General features: G+C 44.9%; 1 protein-coding gene across 1 annotated transcript in view; it reads left to right on the top strand.

Annotated features, from left to right (window-relative positions):
* Positions 1 to 1,684: 1,684 nt before the first annotated feature.
* Positions 1,685 to 19,047, top strand: part of LOC147886039 (SIN-like family protein) — a 33,575-nt gene continuing 16,212 nt past the window's right edge. The window contains exons 1-6 of the mRNA XM_087396738.1: positions 1,685 to 2,170; positions 2,256 to 2,321; positions 2,414 to 2,521; positions 4,467 to 4,532; positions 17,642 to 17,827; positions 18,440 to 18,526. Of these exons, the coding sequence (XP_087252864.1) occupies positions 1,691 to 2,170; positions 2,256 to 2,321; positions 2,414 to 2,521; positions 4,467 to 4,532; positions 17,642 to 17,827; positions 18,440 to 18,526 (993 nt within the window). The 5' untranslated portion in view covers positions 1,685 to 1,690. The remainder of the gene's footprint in view (positions 2,171 to 2,255; positions 2,322 to 2,413; positions 2,522 to 4,466; positions 4,533 to 17,641; positions 17,828 to 18,439; positions 18,527 to 19,047) is intronic.

Genomic DNA, 19,047 nt, shown 5'->3' with positions numbered 1-19,047 from the left:
CTCCATTCACATTTGTATATGACCAAGCAAAACAACTTGTATGCTTCAAGGGATGCAAGCTCTTCTCAAGAAGCGCTTAGCCATATGGACTAGCTTAGGTGACTCCTCATATAGAGTTAGGTCAATGTTTTTTGTCACAGTGGGACCAACTTAGACTCATGCTCAGTCTCCTTTTTGTTTAAGGTTAAGCTATTGAATTACTCAAGGCCATTGTGGATTGGAGGATCAACTCCTTCTTTCTTTTATTTAAATGTCAAATCTTCTTTTTCAAATGAGCTCCCAACCTTGGGGTTAGGTGTTTCTTTAGCATGTAGCTTTTTTGTAGATCTACAAAAGCCCTTGGACTTTGGAGTACCCTTTTCCATTGGTGCTATTTCAAAGTGATTAGATCCTATGACAAGAGGAGAGGAAAGAGTGGTGATGGAGGAGAGAAGGCACGTTGATAAGAGCACACACAAGTGACTAACAATACACTAATATTTGTTGAAGAGAATGAATGTATACACCTTGTCCCAACCTGCGCGGCCCTTTTGCCTGCTTACGTCCCTTTGAGCATTAGGGCAGCATTGTTCACTATATTGTACAACGATGTTGATAGTGTTCCTCACATCAAATAAGGTATGTAAACAAGAGTGCACAAGTGCTAACATAGTGATAAAGCGAGATAACAAACAAATTTTTATTAAAGCACACAAAGGAGTTTCAATCCTCCATTATAGCACTGGAGGCAGTGCTAATAAATCTACCCTAACTGAATTTCATGATGGGGAGGCTCAACCTTCACCTTACAGTTTAGCTTTTGGTAGCTGGAGGTCGTGGCTTTCATGGGGACTCTCACTTGTGCCACAAACAACCTGCTTTGTGTAATTGCGGGTAGCCGGAGATCTGGGCATGGCATGGGGCCTTGCTCTAAGCTGCCACTATGCACCCCTTGAACCACAAAAGCCCTTCTGGACACATGTAAAGAGACTTTCTTGCCACACATGGCCCTACGTTGATAGGTAGTGAGGGGCTTCCTGAGGGAGTTGAATACGGCCAATTGGCTCAGGTGGGCGCAACCACTTGTGAAGCTTGAAAGCTGTCAGATGCCAGTATGTTGGTCCTAATCACTAAGCTTGCTCTTGGACTTGTATAAAGAGACTAGTCAGTCCTTGGAAGCTTTAAGCTACGAGTATGCTGGTCCTTGAATCACTAAGCTTGCTCTTGAGACCTTTTCTCTTGAACATCTCATCGAGGTGCTCACTCTCTCGGTATTCTCTCTCCTCGCTCAATTTTCTCTAGAGGGTAGCCTGTAAGAGGATTGCTCTACCCTCCAATTTAGCACTATGGACAACCAGCCTCTCACCATTATAAGTAGCTTTACCAAGCTCCTACACAATGGCATTGCAGGCATTATTTATAGCTTTCAAGAATTTGTGCAGCAACCCAGGCACTGCTCCGATTTCCTGACTATCCGTTCGAAGGGTGTCTATCGAAGGGTGTCTATCATGCCTTCTCTTCGAACGATGAATGTGTTTTGCATAAAGTAAAACTATTTGAAGGGGGAGTCCTTTTCCATCAAAAGTTGGTTGGAATTGATTCCTTCTCTCATGTCATGCTTGTGTAACAATGTTCAAAGTTTGTCGTCTTGGATGGAAAATATAAAGAGACAGTGAATCTATGTTTGTGGTGTGTTGCAAAGCTTTGTGCAATGGAGAAAGACCCTTCTCCATATGTGTATCTGCAGCCCGAGACAGAGCTAGATGCATCACCACCACCACCTTCTTCCCGACCTTCTGCCAAGCCTAAGTTCCAACCCAAACTCAAACCTCGTCCTCAATCCAAAGCCAAACCCTCCAAGAACCCCCCCCCTCCCCTCCATCTCAAGGATGACAATTCTTCTCCTCCCAAGCCCTCAGCTGCTGCAGCCCTCGATCAACTGCACCTTCATCACCCCTCAGTCCATCATCTCGATTTCAAACCCAAAATCGAACCTCTTCCCTCCCCCCCTTCCTCCCTTCCTCCCCCAATTGCTGTGAAATCCGAACACCATGATGCCGCTCAGCTCGACCATGTTAAGGACGAGCAACCGGAGCCCCTTCCTGGAAGCCCATCACTGGACGCCAATGAGGACCGTGTCGTGCGCGAAATCGACGTATTCCTTTCTCCAAGTATCAATCCCGATACGCAGGTTAGTGTTGTTCCAGTGCCGCCGTTTTGTCGCGCATTGAAATACGATGCCACAGCTTAGAGTGTTGATGGCTCGGTTGTCGCAGCTTTATCTCTTGCAGTATCCTCTTCGGCCCCATTGGCGGCCCTATGGCTTGGAGAGACGTGAATCGGTGAGACTCTGAATCATATGGCCTGCTTTTTATTTGTACAATCAAGAGATGTTCTTATTCTACGCTCCGTATGAACTAAGTTCTGCTTGTAGGTAAGAGTCAAGCCGAAGTTATCAAAGCTCGAAGTTGATCTCGTCATGGACACAGATGGGGAGAATTATGATCACGAGGCAGCAGAACACTTACTAATTAAAAATCAAGTAAGCAGTTTTATTTTTTGACTTTTGTTAAACTAATTATGGAAACTACGTATGATATTACTTTCTAGAGGCGGCTTGAATGTCAGAGTTGACCAAATCTCCATCAGCCAAGCAACCAGCAGCCAAGTCCCATCTCCAAGCATACTCTTCAATGCACTAAACTGTATCAGCGCTCCTGCCTGCACAGCTGATAAGAGCTATCTTTCTGTTGCAGCTAGTGTTAGTAATCATGACAGAGGGTATACACACAGCGGAAGACTCAGAGAATAGCCCAGGAGCTCACGCAGTGGGGTTGGGAGTGGAATCACAAACTTCTTTACTCTGTGTGCTCATCAAACATATGTGCAAGCCAGTAAATAGACGATGCTCCACCAGAGATATAGAACCACAAAAAATTTTTCCCGTCTGAATGAACACAATACAAAAGGATGCTGTCCTACTATCTCCATGGCACTTCTAGATCCCTAAGTTTGTGTGCTTCTCGTCTTCACAAGCAGTTGTAGCTTGAATGAAGAGAATGTGGATCACTTTTTGATTAGCCTTCTCCTTTAGTGCTAGCCTTTGTCATGGCTGAGTCTGCCCTTCACCTCCGTAGTGCTGACAGAAACTCAGTATGAAGACCTTTGTATAAATAGATGCTCAAGTATGTGTGGGGGTGTGGATTTGTATGAGTGAGAGCATATGTTTATACTGCTGTACACCCACTGTTGTGCGCTGATGACATCAGTGGGGATGTCATACAATCTTATGAGCAAATATCGTGAGATTGAAACTGCATTATGTGTTGTATTTTTAGAGGATGAGTTTGGGATGTTCCTGGATTCATCTAGATATGTGCGCTTCTCGTCACAGCTTATGTAGACTTTAGTCACCTGTGCCTTGATCCCTGCTCCTTGCTGCCCTGGAAGACAGCCAAGGGTGCAGCCTTTTCTTGAGCTATGTCTGCAGCTTCTTGCTCCGACCTCCTGGATGTAGGCCCAAGTATCTACTGGTCTGCTGCTCCAATCAGCTCTTGAACTGCTGCTGCAGTGGATGGGGAATGAGCACCCAAGGGCTCCTTTTATTAGGGGCTGGAAGCCCCCACAATAGGCCGACTGGCCAGCCCTGGTGGGCCGACATAGTAAACTGACCCACAACCCTATGAATGGGTCGGTGGGGACCCTTTTTAGGTATGTGTCCTGGCTGACCTGGTTGGTCAGCCAACCAGCTGGTCCAGGCTGTATATAAGGGCAAGGGGACTGTCCATTGCAGCCCCTTTCCCTGCTGTACTTGGTCTGCAGACTTCCCTGCCTCTGTCCCCTTCTGGCCGACCTGATCTAGGGCATGTGTAGCACCCTGATCTGCTCCTTGCAGTCCGCCTCCTTTGTGCCTTCCACAGGCTTTCCTGTTCCATACTGTTGCTGCAGCCCTCCAAACAGCAGGACTGCAGCAAGGTTAGAGATCATCCTGTAAATGGCTTACCTTCTCCTCATGCAGAATACATGCTTGGACAAGCTTGTGCCACTAACGGTGGAAAGGGGTAGCGTACCCATAATATACTCCATCACACCTTGCCCTAGCAGCATCTACAACCACAGTCAATATGGTCAGAGGATGTGGATGCTAGCCAACGAAGGTACATACATCAAATTGACTAGTACTTCCAGGGAATATCTTAAAGCTTGACACCTTTTGTACCCCAAAGCTGCTATATCAAAAAATCAGTTTTCCCCTTTTTGACGTTATGAACAGGCATCCTATTTTCATTGAGCCATTTAGTCTTTACAAGTTTTTGAACGTTTTAATTGATGTAGCTTCTGTTTCCTCCCTTTTCATTTCAGGCTCTGCATGGACTGGTGCTTCAATTTTCAGTTGCTTACATATAATATTCTTGTTAATTTTCTATTTTTTATTCACCACCTAAGATATGAATTTTCCCTTTCATTTGTATGTGTGTACAAGGAAGACACTGAGTTCATCCAGGACTGCTCTAACAACAAATTATGCAGTAGGACTTCTACGAGGCAACAAGGTAGGGATTCTGTGTTGCTCAACTTCCTTTTACTGGAAGAATGTTTCAGGAACAATGTTTTACTTGACATGAATGATTTTTTTCCCCTTGACATGAATGATTTAAGTGTGCTTGTTGTTGTTAAAGGTTTCTATTAAAGTATAATGGATGAACACTAATGGATCTTGAAACCAGCCTCAACAACGTAAAGGGTGGTAGGATCCACTTAATAACATCATACACAGTAAATTGACAAGTAAATATGCACCACAAAACAAATCACAGGGGAGCTAGAGCGCTCCTACTCAGAAACAAGGACACCGATTGGCCCCAAACGTTGGCGCCCCTTGCGGTATTTATTTAGCATTCATTTGAAGCCAAGCGGCTGATTACAAAGGTCTCTGGGAAGCTGCACCGCAGGCAAACAAACGCCCGTAGACTCCCCGTCCAGCCCACCCTGTAATTCCCTGCTCAACTTCAAACGGTGAATGCAATCCAATCACTAGACAATCCTGTATCCTCAGGCAACCAAGGCATGCAACAGAGACCCCAATAGCATCCACTGTCTAAACCACTCCTGCAATCGCACAACCAAGTGCCCAACCAGCCAAACACGGTTGAACAACTACAAGACAAAGCCCTCAATAGCTGAACTCTGGTGCAATCAAACAACCAAACACTTCCCAGCGGGTTGCCTCAATCTATAGCCTCCTTGGCCACTGCCCAACATCATAAATCAACCCTTCTTCGCTAGGAAAGAAACCCAAGCGCAATAACTAGCCAGCAACCAATCAAGGAACGGTAAAAGCAGGCAAAGACAAGCCTTCTTCTACCTAGTATCCATAGAAGAAAGGTCACCCTGGCTGGAAAACCCTAGATCCTGCGGAGATAAGCTGATTTTGCTCTGGCACAGCCCCAAAAGCAACTTAGAAACGAACACCCACGTTTGGAAAGTTACCAAAATCAGCTGGCACAGCCCGAAAGCCTCCAGAGATCAAATTGCAATCTTCTTGCACAGTCTGAACTTCCTAGAAACAAATCGCAATTTCCCCTGGGACAGCCCGGAAACTCCTGAAAACATATCGCAATCCTTAACAGCCCGGAAGTACCTGGAAAGAGTACCAGAACAGGACGCAGTGACCTGGCATTGCCTGGAGGACCTTCGCAATTTGTAGAAGATCCCCCTAGCAGAAATTGCAATCTGCAATAGGCTCTGGATCTGGTGCGTTTTCCTCTGGCAAGCCCTGGATGCACTGGTATAGGCCGTGGTTGGTGACGATTTCCTCTAGCAGGCTCCGGAAGCTCCTGGCTATATGCGATTTTGCTCTAGCAGCACCTAGCAGGCTCTGGCAGCTCACAACTGATGATTCTGCACCCACCAAAACGTGTGTGCCTCTCTTTTGTCTCTTCCTCTCTCTCACCCTCTTCCATTTTGCTTCTGTTCCTGTGCTAAAATTAGCAATTTTTAATTGCACCACTCTTTTGGCCCCCTTGTTGCACACTTTGGCCCTAGGAATTAATTGCCTAGTAACTGGGCGCACATTCACTATTTCCAAGGGCCCACTAGGAATTTTAATTCCCCAAGTCCTGCCCCATGGCCGGACCCTTGCGCCCTAGAGGCTCAAGGCAGTCACGCGCAAATTATGAGAGTCGCAAATCAAAAGTCCCATAATTTCACATCCTCGTGACAGATCTTGTGTCAATCTATGCTCGTTGGAAGTTCTTGTAACGATCCTCGCTTTTACGCACAAGAGCTGTTGTCGATATGTTTCAGAAAAGCACTGTTCACTAGATGCTTGCAGCTTTGATTGCTTTTATTTAGTAAGATGCACATAACCATTTGGTGGAGAAAATTGTTCAAATAGTTGCTCAATAGAGTGAGAGCACTTACAACCTTTGTGTGGGTGACCCACTGTATTGTTATCGAGTGGGATTGATAGTCAAATTTAGATGGCTGTCTTCATATTTTGGAAACAAAATTGAATATGAGGATGTCTAACTATCCACAACCAGATGGCCAGACAGAGAGAGTCAATCAAAGTTTGGAAATGCTAGAATTTGTCAATAAGCATTCAGCAACATGCTATAGCTCATTCATATTGATGGGTTTCAGCCTAGAGCACTAGTGTCTGTAAAGGAAAGGATACAACCTGCGAAAGACTTTCTCAAAGGTATTATTCAAATGTTAAAGCCTGCCAAATAGAATCAAAGGAGTATAAGATAGAGGTAAAAGTTATGTGGATCCAAGATAGTGTGAGAAAGTCTATTTGAAAGTGTTCCAAAACCTTGAACTTTGGTGAGTGTCCTAAATTGTCTTCAAGGCATTTTGGACCATTTACAATAGTGCATTGAACTGGTGAGCTTGTGTACAAGTTAGCTGTACCAGAAGGATGTAAAGTACATCTAGTAGTTCATGTTAGATGACTACTTTAAATTGATAGCCTAGGAGGGTTATTGATTTGATTGAATTACTGGTTCTTCTTCCTGAATTATTGAGGTGAAGGAAATAATACCATGTGAAAGCAATGGTTGAGTGGAAGGATGAGTCAGAAGAAAATTGTACAGGGGAAAGTTTAAGCAAGCCCATGAAAAGGTTTTCAGATATTGTTTTTGAGGCCGTTCAGGTATTTTACGTCACCCATAATGACATAATGTTAAAAATGCCCTTAGTGAGGTTACTGTTGGGAAAACCTAGACCCTTGGCTAGTTTCTCCACGCAGTGGAAATAGAGATGGATAAGGTGTGTGCAAGAGAAGAATTTTAGAGAGGAGAAGGGAATGCTTTAATTCAAAACTTCAACTCACAAGCACCAAATTTAGGAGATAGACAACAGTAGAACAGTACAAAATGTCTCAGAATATTGGAGCCAAACACCTTACAGAGTTTCACTAGAAATCCCAAAACATGCAGCAATATGCTGCTCTGGATACTCTATGGTGAGCACATACACCGCTCCTACTTCTGTCCTTGCACTCCTCAGGCTGAGCTGCAGTGAACATCTGTAGTGCGAGCTCCTTGGACAGCAACCTCTTGCAGACATGCTCTCCTACTGGCTGTGGGTATGCACCAAGATCTGCTCCAGGATCTGCTCTAGAAGATGAAGGCTGCTTCCAGTCTGAACTGCTTGAATGTGCCCCACAATGGGGCCTTTTATAGAGGGCTTCAGGCCCGCCAGACAGGCCAACCAGTCTGTAAAACAGCTGACCTGTCTGTAAAACAGACCGACCAGCCCCAGCCTGAGCCCACCCAGTCTGTGCTGATTATTCCAACCTGCTCAGGCCATTACAAGGCCATTTGCTGCTGGCTTCTGCTCCAGCTCTGTTGCAGCCACCAGGCCATCTACTGCATCTGCTGGCATCTCCGCTATGCCCGACCAGACCCGAAGTACTGCTGCTGCCCGCCACAACAGATCCATGAGCCTTGTGGATGCTCCAGGAAGTCCTGCCATTTCTGTTCCAGCCCTGCAGTACAAGTCACTTTCCTGTACCTGCTGCTGCACCATCTGCACTGGTTCGCCTTCTTCGAGAGCTCCGTTGTCAGCCCTAATTTCTTAACACAGGTACAACCACAGGGCCATCCTCCAGTGGCACTGTCAAATGTCATCATAAACATGCCGGGCTCATCATACAACTGAGGTACAAATTTTTGGGTACTTCCAGTTGTCCCCCTCTGAATTTGGGAACCATCCACGCCTTAAGAAGTCTGTTCACCTGTTATGTGACCATATGATCTACAACATACATGAGTTCCTCTCATGTTCAAATCCTGAGCCCACCAAGGTGTTAGAGTCTGCGCATCTCCTGTCTGTGAGGACTGATTTGTGGGTGTGCCCGCCCAAGAATAGTTGTAGGTTCCCCCTATACTTATGCACGTAGTCTGGGATCAATACCAGATGCACGTAGTTTTCGTCCAAGTTGCGGCCTGCTGGTATTGCGATAATTTTTTCTATCTTAAAATGGTGCGTTGCCCTATCAGCTAGATTTAGATTTAGATGCTTGTTTGGGTGAGACTAAAATGAAATCGTTTAGACTTCACAAGCATTTGTAGCTTGAATGAAGAGATTTGGACTACTTTTTGATTAGCCTTCTCCTTTAGTGCTAGCCTTCGTCATGGCTGAGTTTGCCCTTCACCTCCGGAGTGCCGACAGAAACTCAGTACGAAGACTTTGTATAAATGGATGCTCAAGTATGTGTGGGTGTGTGGATTTGTATGTGTGAGAGCATACTTCTATACTATGGTCTACACCCACTGTTGGGCGTTGATGACGTCAGTGGGGATGTCATAGTAGCTAGTCCCTGCTATGCGTGATGGAGTTTATGGTTTTCAATCTTATGAGTGACTCCCGTGAGATTGAAACTGCATTATGTTGTGTTTTTAGAGGATGAGTTTGGGAATGTTCTTGGATTCATCTAGGTATATGGGACCAATACTAGGGCATGTTGTCAGGGAGTTAGGGTGGATGAAGGGCTGACTAAAGGGCCTTGTTAAGGGCTGGAAATAGGGCCTGGTATAGGGCTGTTTAAGGCTGATTAGTAGCTGGTTGGGGCTAGTCAGGCCAGCCAACCCAGTCAACCAGGGTAAGTGCTAACAGTGTGCTCCTAGTGCCTTTGTTAAGAAAGCTCCTCTTGTACCTGTTGAAAGGTTTTCACCCTCCAACTAACAAACATCGAGTGCCAAGCATACTACTGTAATCGTCATATAAATATGAGGAGATTGCATATCCATGGTCCTTAGCTTGTTGCTACTGTCAAAAGAAGCCAAGTACCTGAATGAAGTAGTCCCATTAGCACATCTGTCAGTTCCGAGTCAGTGTTACTAACCCAACAACCATCGCAGAGTGGTCTTCGTCTTATCCTTTATGACGGATATAGCCTTGTTCTCAGCATGCTCTGAGCAATGTATACTGGCCTCCTCATCTTCTTGGGAACCTAGATTTTCTGACCATTGCTCTATAGTGAACATGAGCACTGTCACACCTGGATCTATGCATCTTCAAAGTGCTATAGGGTGTAGTTTCCAAGAACTCACCTTGTATCACATGAGCTGACTCTTTTCTAGGCTCTTCTTCCTTGAACTTCTCTCCGGCTTCCTCTTTTGATCAGGCTTTTTCCTTTTGGCAATCTCTTGCCATATGTCCAGGCATATCATAATAGTAGCGCTTTTTCTGTTGCTTCTTACTGTCGCCGCCGTGAGATTTTATTGGGCTTGCCTTTCTCTGGCTTGCCCTTCACTTTACCTTTGGTAGTGACATTGAATGCTTTCTCATTGCCATCATCCTCGCACAGCCTTTGCCTTGCTTCTTCCTAGATCAACAAGGGACCAAGTTGCTCGAAGGGCAATGGCTTTGATCTCTGTCCAATTTCCAGGGTTGTCACTAACCCGTTGAAGCACTTGGCCGCTTACATAGCATGAAAGAAAGAAAGAAAGTTTATTAAAGTCTTCGGGAGACCGTGGTGGTCTATGAGACTAAAGATAACTGATACAATGAGCATAACGGTGGTGGTCTCAAAACGGGCCAACCAACCGTTTCTACAAAAAAAGAGGTTATGAAGGACTATGTGTCTAGTCCTGATACAAAAAATATGTGTCTACCTCCAGATGATACAAAGAAGAAGAAGGGGGGGGCACAAAAAAGTGGGGCAGAGGGGGGAGATACAGTATACATGTGCAGGTGGTGATCGTTAGAGACCAATCATAGAGGGGCCGTCAAATGGGAAGTCGGACCTACATAGGCTAGTTGATCCTTTAAGACTCGGGCATTGACTAGATGATCGCTCACGTAGTCAGCTTCTTCCATGTTCAGCATGAACAACTGATTTTGCAGCATTAGGATCCGACTGGTGTTAGCACTTAGCCCTAGTATGAGCCTTGTAGGTCAGGTCAACTCTATGAGTTGACTTCTCTACTTGGGGACCATATAGGCCACCCTTTGTATTTTCCTCTTATCCATTTGAGTTGTACTACGTTTTGCTCCAGCTTGTTGTTTGCTTCCCACACTCCACTCCCGTTCCATTGCGTCCTGCATCCAACAGTGGTATTAGAGCAGGTTCTCTTGCTCCTACGTGCCTTCCCTTGTGCTCTCCCATTGCTCCTACTTGCCATTTTGCTCCAGTCCAGTCCGGTGCCTCATTTCATCGCCAGGAACCTGTTTTGCATACAAATGACCCTGTCTTGCACCATTTTTGTCCTCAAACTTCCGTACGGACCTATACGGACAGGTGCGCGATGCTGCCACCATGAATTCGTACGACATGTCGGAAGTTGATTTCGAGCATTTTTGAATAGTTTTTGGAGGTTTTTTGCTCAGATCTGGACTCTTGTCAGTCATTCGGGCCTTCCTCCAGGTGCTCCAACTTGCTCTAGCACCATTTGGATGGGATTCTCTCCCTCTTGACCCAGATCTTCCTGGTACAGTGTTGGATTTGAAGCTTTTCACCCTCACGTTTGCACACATTGCAGTGACATTGAGGTGATTTTGCTGTAGAGATTGGGGCTTTTGTGTCATATTTGCAGATTTTGCAGTGACATTTGCTCCTTTTGGTCACATTTTGGGGCTTTTGCAGTATTTGCCCTATTTTGACTTCATTTTCACTCCGACTTTGGGGATTTTGGATCTATTGCTGACAGATTGCGGGATATTGTCACATTTGCTTTATTTCAGCGAAATTTGGGGCTTTTGGTCATTTGCCCAAATTTGACAGTTTTGCCCTTCCAGAAATTTGGGGTTTTGTCAATTTTGTTGAAATTTGGTACACCCAATTTCGGGCATTTGGTAGACATTGATATGCAGGAACGTTGGCATTGTCTTGGAATTGTAGCACATTGAATCACATTTGCAACTTGCAGCACAATTTGCGGCTTTTTTCAATTTGCCCTCTTTTTGGCATATTTGCCCTCTCAGATTTTGGGGCTTTTGCCAGATTTGTTGTCCATTGCAGTGACATTTGCTTTATTCACCTCAATTTGGGTATATTATGCATTTGCCCCTTGATTTGGGCTTGTTGTCTTGTCAGATTTGAGGCACGCAGCCTCCATTTGGGGCATTTACAGCTCACTGACAGAGTACACTACTACACTTTCGTCCTCTTCCGATGCTTACCTCCTGAAACTGTTGGTACAGTGCGAGGGAAGAATTTTTGTCAGTATTGATGTCGATATATACCGATAGTAAAGAGTGACGATGTATATTGAAAGTAACAGACAGTGTTGGTTTATACTGACACTATCTAGTGTCAGCGTATGCTAACAATTTCAGAAGACGTTTTACCAGTTTTGGTATATACCGGCACTGATAAAACTTTTGCATATTAACGGAATTACACAACGTTGCTTTCAATAAGATCGGCAATAGTCTTATACTTTTTGTCTTCCAAAGGATAAAACTTGTACCAAAAAATTATGTACACCAAGTTTGACATTGAAATACTCATGTATTCATGGTGGTGAAATTGGATGCATTTGCAGACATTTGTCCCTTGTTTTGGGCTGATATTTTTGCAAGATCTTTGGCAGGGGGGCCCTTTGACCGGATAGATTGTTTTGCAGGTCATATTTTTGGGGACAACATGTGCATTTAGCTCATTGTTTGAGCAGTCAATTTTTGGTTTGTCACTGCCTGACATTCGCTGTCATTTTTGGACAGCCAGCTCATCTTGCAGTGAAAGCTTTGAGGCTACTCTTGAGCGCACATTTTTCCTTCAGGGATTTATTTTTGCCACGGGAAGCAACGATTGGATGGGTATGTTTCAGCTGAGGACAAGCTTGATGGACCCAATTATCCCGTGTGGTCATACATGGTGAAACATTTGCTGGTTGCCAAAAATTTTTGGGGTATTGTCTTAGTATCGGATCTTCGATTTTCCTCTGTGGCATCCACTTTTGCTACTGCTACAGCCACTTCTGGATCTACTGCCACCGCTGGTACAGATGTTACAGCCACCTTTGGATCTACTACTACTCTAGCCACACCTCTGTTGGAATGGTCACCTCCCCATCTGTAAGCCCCCATATGAGGAGAGCGTGGGGGAGGGAGACCTAGGGCAGGATGTGCCCAAAGAGAGATTACCTGGATGTGTGGATCTGCGACAGGTTTGGAGCATTCATGGTTGGTGGGGTATCCCAAGGATGAAAGGCTGCATCAGGAGCTGCTCGTGTGCAGGAAGATGGTGGGGACACATTGTCTTGGATCAGGCCTGGCATGAGGCACTCAGAGGACAGCTTCAGGATGACACAAGGCGTGGAGTCATGGCTGGATTGTGGGCAGGATTGTGACCTGCAACAGGCACCAGCAGATGGCGTCAGCATGGTGAGGGTAGTGGGCAGGCGAAGGGGCCTGCAACAAACCCTGATGATGGTGCATAGGTTGGCGCAGCAAAAGCAGGGGAAACAGGCGCTGACATGGCAGGGGATGGAACAGCACATGGCAGCCCATATGGAGGGCTAGTTGGGCTGGGCAAAGCCAGCCAACCAGGCCCTATCTAGGGCTGGCCAAGGGCTCAGCCCCTGTATGGAATCGTGGGCCAGCAAGCCCTGGAAAAGAGAGCCCAGGAGGGCGATTTTGTGGGGCCAGTAAAGGGCCCTATTGGGGCTGGTTGGGCTGAGCCAACCAGGTCGGTTGGGCCAGCCAACCTGGTATGTCCAGTCGGCCCAGATTGGGACAGACTGGTCGGGTTTCTCAGCAGGCCTTAGGGCCTATATAAGGAGAGGCTGTTGGCCTCATTCATTATCCAGCAGCCAGCAGTTCCAGGGCAGAAAGGAGCAACAGGAAGTCTACTCTTTGGGCCTATCTACAGGAGGTGAGAGAGTGCAACGGGTGCTGCAGACTTAGCTCTAGGGAGAGGCTGGACCTTGGCTGTCTTCTAGGGCAGCAAGGTGCTGAGATCATCATACATTCTTTGGAGCAGCCCTCTGACAGCAGACAGGAGCAGCAAGAAGGCAAGCCTTGGGCCTATACACAGGAGGTGAAGGTGACCCTGAAGGAGCTGCAGACTGAGCTTGAGTGGCAGCCCACCTAGGCTGGTTTCCAGACAGCAAGGTGGAGAGGATCGTTGTGGACGGAAAGTCTACAGACGCTCGAGGTGGAGCACGCGGACTCGAGTCTAGAGATAGCCAGCAGATTGGAGAAGGACCTTGTGGTTAGATCAGAGGACCACACCATTGGTGGGACTCTAGATCTATCTCTTTTGGATTGTGTCCATAGTTTTGGACGGAAATATATATTTTGGTGGTTTCTCTATCTGGCTGGTTCATTGTCTATTGATGAGTTTGCACACCTATTTTATGCACATTAAGTAAAGAAGTTTGTGATTCCACACACCCACACCACACTGTGTGAGCTCCTGGGCATTACTATAAGTCTTCCGCTGTGCGTACCCTCTGTTGGGTCCTTAAAAACAACCTCCTACACCGGAACAGGTCAGATGGGATGGTAGAGAGATGCCCAAGCACATTTTATGATTGCGATAATTCTTTCTATCTTAAATGGTGCGTTGCCCTATCAGCTAGATTTAGATTTAGATACTCGTTTGGGAGAGACTAAAATTAAATCGTTTAGACTTCACAAGCAGTTGTAGCTTGAATGAAGAGATTTGAACTACTTTTTAATTAGCCTTCTCCTTTAGTGCTAGCCTTCGTCATGGTTGAGTTTGCCCTTCACCTCCGGAGTGCCGACAGAAACTCAGTATGAAGATTTTGTATAAATGGATGCTCAAGTATGCGTGGGTGTGTGGATTTGTATGTGTGAGAGCATACTTTTATACTATGGTCTACACCCACTGTTGGGCGCTGATGATGTCAGTGGGGATGTCATAGTAGCTAGTCCTTGCTATGCGTGATGGAGTTTATGGTTTTCAATCTTATGAGTGACTCTCGTGAGATTGAAACTGTACTATGTTGTGTTTTTAGAGGATGAGTTTGGGAATGTTCCTGGATTCATCTAGGTATATACATTTTATCATTGCTTTTTCAGTCAAGAGACATATCATTCCTCACATTCGGTCTTGCAAAACATTGAAGGTTGCGTGGGACATCTTGGCTCATCTTTACCAGGTTCGCAATGAGGCACCTTACGCATGCAATTGGAGAATGTCAAAATGGATGAGGGGGACAGCCTGGATGCATACATCACAAAATTCAAGGATTTTCAAGAGCAGCTCATTAATGTGGATGAAATTATTTCAGATGCTCAGGTAGTGTCCACGACACTCAATGGACTTCTTAAGTCCTACCAGGGGTTTGCTACTACATTGAGGTTGGTTGCCATGGGCGATCCCAACACTTATACTTTCGACCAGCTTGTTTCCCTCCTCCTGCAGGAAGAGCAGAGTCGCACAAATTGTGTTGCTTCTCAAATTGCTAATCAGGCTTTTGTCGCTAATCACAAAAATAAGGGAAAGAACGGGAAAAATCACAGCAACCCCAAGCCTTCTAGGGGCTCATCTACTGCTGGACACTCATCTAATTCTGCCCCGTCTGATGTAAAGAAGAAAAACAGCAAACGTTGTAATTACTGCCGGAAGCCAGGACATGACATTTCTGAATGTCCCAAGCGCATCGTTTCTGAAAAGAAAAAGCAGCAAAAGGGACTTGCTGTCACTACTACTGCTGCTGCCCTAGATCATGGTCATGAGGCAATAAACATTGCTCACCATGAGTGGGCTTTCACGGTGACATGCCAGTACCATCCAGAGAAGCATGCTACTGCCTTGTGTGTGTTAGATTCTAGGTCAGATTGGTGCTTCGACAGTGGTGCTTCTAAGCACATCACTTCTTGTAGATCACTCTTTCAGAAATTGGGGGCTGCTCCACATGGTGGCACAGTGACATGTGCCAACAATGCATCATATCCCGTGAAAGGGATTGGCCAGGTTGAGGTCACTTCAGTTTTTGGTGATACGATCATGCTCATGGACGTTTTGTTTGTCCTAGGTATAAAAAATAACCTCATCTCCATTGCAGCCATATCCTTGAATGGCTTTCGGGTTCTCTTTGATGGTTATCGATGTGCTCTGTATGACAACCGGTACGATGACATCATAGTACTTACTGGGTCACTTTCTTCTGGGCTGTATTCATCTTGATGTTTATGACAAACTGCCTGCTATAGAGGCAAATTTGGCGGTTGAATTTGTAATTTCAGATTCCCACTTATGGCATGCGAGGTTGGATCACCTCAACTACAGAAACTTGGTTAAAATGCATTCACAAAACATGGTGATTGCTCTCCCACCCATGCATGCACTGGTTAAACATGTTTGTGAGGGATGCTTGTTGAGCAAAATGCACCGTTTCTCATTTCCAAAGGATGGGACAATTGGTGCATCTAGGAAGCTTCACCTTGTGCATAGTGATGTGTGGGGCCGATGCGGACAGCATCTCTTGGGGGCTACCTTTACTTTTCTACCTTTGTGGATGATTATTCTAGATTTGCTTGGATATATGGCATGAAGGCCAAATCTGATGTGTTCCCATGCTTCAAACATTGGCTTGCCATGGCTGAAAATGAATCAGGGAACAAGCTCCTTACTCTACGTACTGACAGGGGGGGAGAGTACATGCCCCGTGAATTCTCTGATTTTTTGGCATTATTCATCAATGTACAGTGCCTTATACTCCACAGCAGAACGGGCTGGCAGAGAGGAAAAATTGGTCAAAGATGGAAATGGGCAGGTGCATGCTCCAACAAAAGTCTTTTCCAAATAAGTTTTGGTTGGATGCTATCATGTGCTCCAAGTGTGTGCTCAATCGGGCACCCACAAAGACTATCACACCTTATGAGGCATGGCACGGTCGCAAATTTCTCATATGCGGGTTTTCGGGTCATTGGCTTATGCTCATGTGCCATCTCAGCTGAGGCACAAGCTTGAAGACAGCTGTAAAATGCATATTCATTGGTTGTAGTGCAGAGAGCAAGGGATACAGGTTGTATCAGCCCAGCACGGGCAACGCCATTGTCAGTAGGGATGTTGTATTCGCTGAAAATGTGCCTTTACCTTGGCTGGAATGCAAAAAACAGTCTACTGTTGATTCCTTAGATGTCTTTGATACATCTGGTTGGATCATTGTCTATTTACTAGTTTGCACGTCTATGTGATGCACATAAGTTAAAGAAGTTTGTGATTCCACTCACACACACACACACACACACACACACACACACACACACACACACACAGTGTGAGCTCCTGGGCTATTCTATCAGTCTTCCGCTGTGCGTACCCTCTGTTGGTCGATTTCTAACATGTGTTCAGGGGCAGCAGGAGCATTTGTAGTTGCAAGGCCTTGCTGCTGTTTTTTAAACCTAAAGCGATGCGCTTTTGACATTCAAAGATTTTATGGATGGGCCTCCTGCAATAATTACGATGCTTTGATTGCTTCTTCCATTAGTCGGGAGATAAGAAGATGAGGTATCAGAAGGCTTGGGCTTGTTGAAATTCTTGCTCCCCTTACCTTTGCCTTCATGATATGTGGCAAAGGTTTGGTCTGCGTTGATGGAGGCAGCCCTATTTGAGTTGATGTGCTCCACCTGCAAGGCCAAGGAGACAAGCTGATCGAAGGAGTAGTGGTTGGGGTTACCCATGGTCACTAACCTCAACGTTGTAGCAAAACCCTGATATGAATCAGGTAGATTCACAGGATGCTAGGCCAAAGCAACATGTGAATTAAACCATCATAAATGCCAAGAACATTAAATAGTCCTTGAAGCCGAATTTTTCGCATGCTGCTATATTTGCTACCGTGTACTCAGTCTCAACGGACAATAGAGCAATATGAAGGCTTCACCAAAGGAGAAATTGTCCATATGTACGCATCTCCTTGGTATCTGGTATCCTTGGTGATGCTTGATGAAATATCTAAGTATCAAGTTGAGTCTTGGGCTATGTCTCTAGGAATCGGATAATGGTCTCATTTACTGTGATATTACTAGGTTTCAATGCGTGTAACTAGTGTATGTGGTTCTAGACCATTTGTAAGTGCATATCTTAAGTGTGACTCTAGTCGATCGGAGTATTTGTTTTTAAATTGTTCAAGTGCGATTATAAACTGCAAAAATTCTCTGTCGTTGAAAATTTGGATTTCTTAATGGGGAATCGGGATGATTTCTAATGCATGGATTTGTGTTTTTCTTGCAGCTATATTTGAATCCTTTACATTCAATTGTTCAGCTGCGCCCATCTATGAAGTACTTGGATGAAGCAGATGCCCGAAAAAAACATGCCAAACAGAATGTAGATGATAAAGATGAAGAGATGATTGACGCAGATGATGAAGGTGAAGAAGAGGCTGGCGACGCAAAGCAAGATCTTGTAGTCTTGAAGGTAGATGCTATTTTGATGAATGGCATGGAATTGGGCGAAAAGTTTTATTCACAGCTGCTTTCTGTAAGGACATCTAATTGTTTGAATTGTTCAAGGAATAAGATTTTCCTAGGAGTCAAGATTGTAAGTTCCAATGCAAGGTGATCGTCCGAAGAGTCACCCTTTTAATTCTAAAGGTCGCACAATATGTATTCGTATTCGTGCATGATCTCTTGCAAGCCAAGTTATCTTTGGGCAGCTCTAAAGTTCCATAAAAACCTAAGAAAATGATAATGATGCTTATGGCAGTTGATCCCTGGAGTGATTGCACTCTTACAGGCGGTCTTAGTGAATGATTTTCAGACATGTTGTATGATGATGATTGAATACCTTAGTGTTTATTGTGGTTCTGTGAAAATGGTGTGAAATGTCAACTACATTAAGATTTACATAAAAAACTTAATGTTCTCAGTTGCATAGTTTGCAAGGTTTTCACATGTGCTTCAGGGCTGAGGTTTATCTGTGCTATATGTAGGTTCAATATATAGAGCGGAGCGTACTTTTACAGACTCAAAGTGCTAGCTGTCTGGTTAAAACATCATTAAATAACTTTTGTTACTTTTGCAATGGCAGGTTGAAGTTAAAAAGCAAGAAACAGAGCGCCAGGAGCAGTTAAGATTGCAGTCTCATGCATACCTGAAACAGCTTGATGAAGCAGAGGTGAGTGAACCCTTTTGATCGCCTGTTGTACTATTTGTCTCACTAGTTTTGGGAATCATTAGGAATCCAGTTAAGTTTGCAGTCTCATGCAAACCTGAAACATCTTGATGAAGGAGAGGTGAGTGGGCCCTGTTTGTTTGCTGCTTGTGCTATTGGTTTCACTAGGTTTGCAAGAAAACTAGGAGTGCATGTCCTTGTCAGAAAATGTCGTGAAGGATCAACGAGGTGGTGATCTTTATACCCACCTTTAAAATGCTAGTTTGAAGTTAGCATCTCAAATTGATATTATCGTTTTGGGCACTCAAATCCCTCCAATCTGTCCAGTGCATCTTCTTCACTAAATACAATGCTTGTCAGTTACTGTACATAATGCAGGGGAATAACTCTGATTAAATAGACACTGCATTCAGTTCCAGAACTTTAACTCCTTCAATCTCTGTGTGTGTCTGCTATACCATGTTGGGCTCATGATTGTCCGTGATACTATGTATGTCACTCGGTTAATTGCAGTTTTCACTTTA

This window comes from Dipteris shenzhenensis, chromosome 25, assembly GCF_047967505.1.
Source record: "Dipteris shenzhenensis isolate YYH24624 ecotype China chromosome 25, Dip_SZ_1.0, whole genome shotgun sequence".
In the NCBI taxonomy this organism is placed as follows: domain Eukaryota; kingdom Viridiplantae; phylum Streptophyta; class Polypodiopsida; order Gleicheniales; family Dipteridaceae; genus Dipteris; species Dipteris shenzhenensis.
This window is presented reverse-complemented; position numbering and strand designations above follow the sequence as displayed.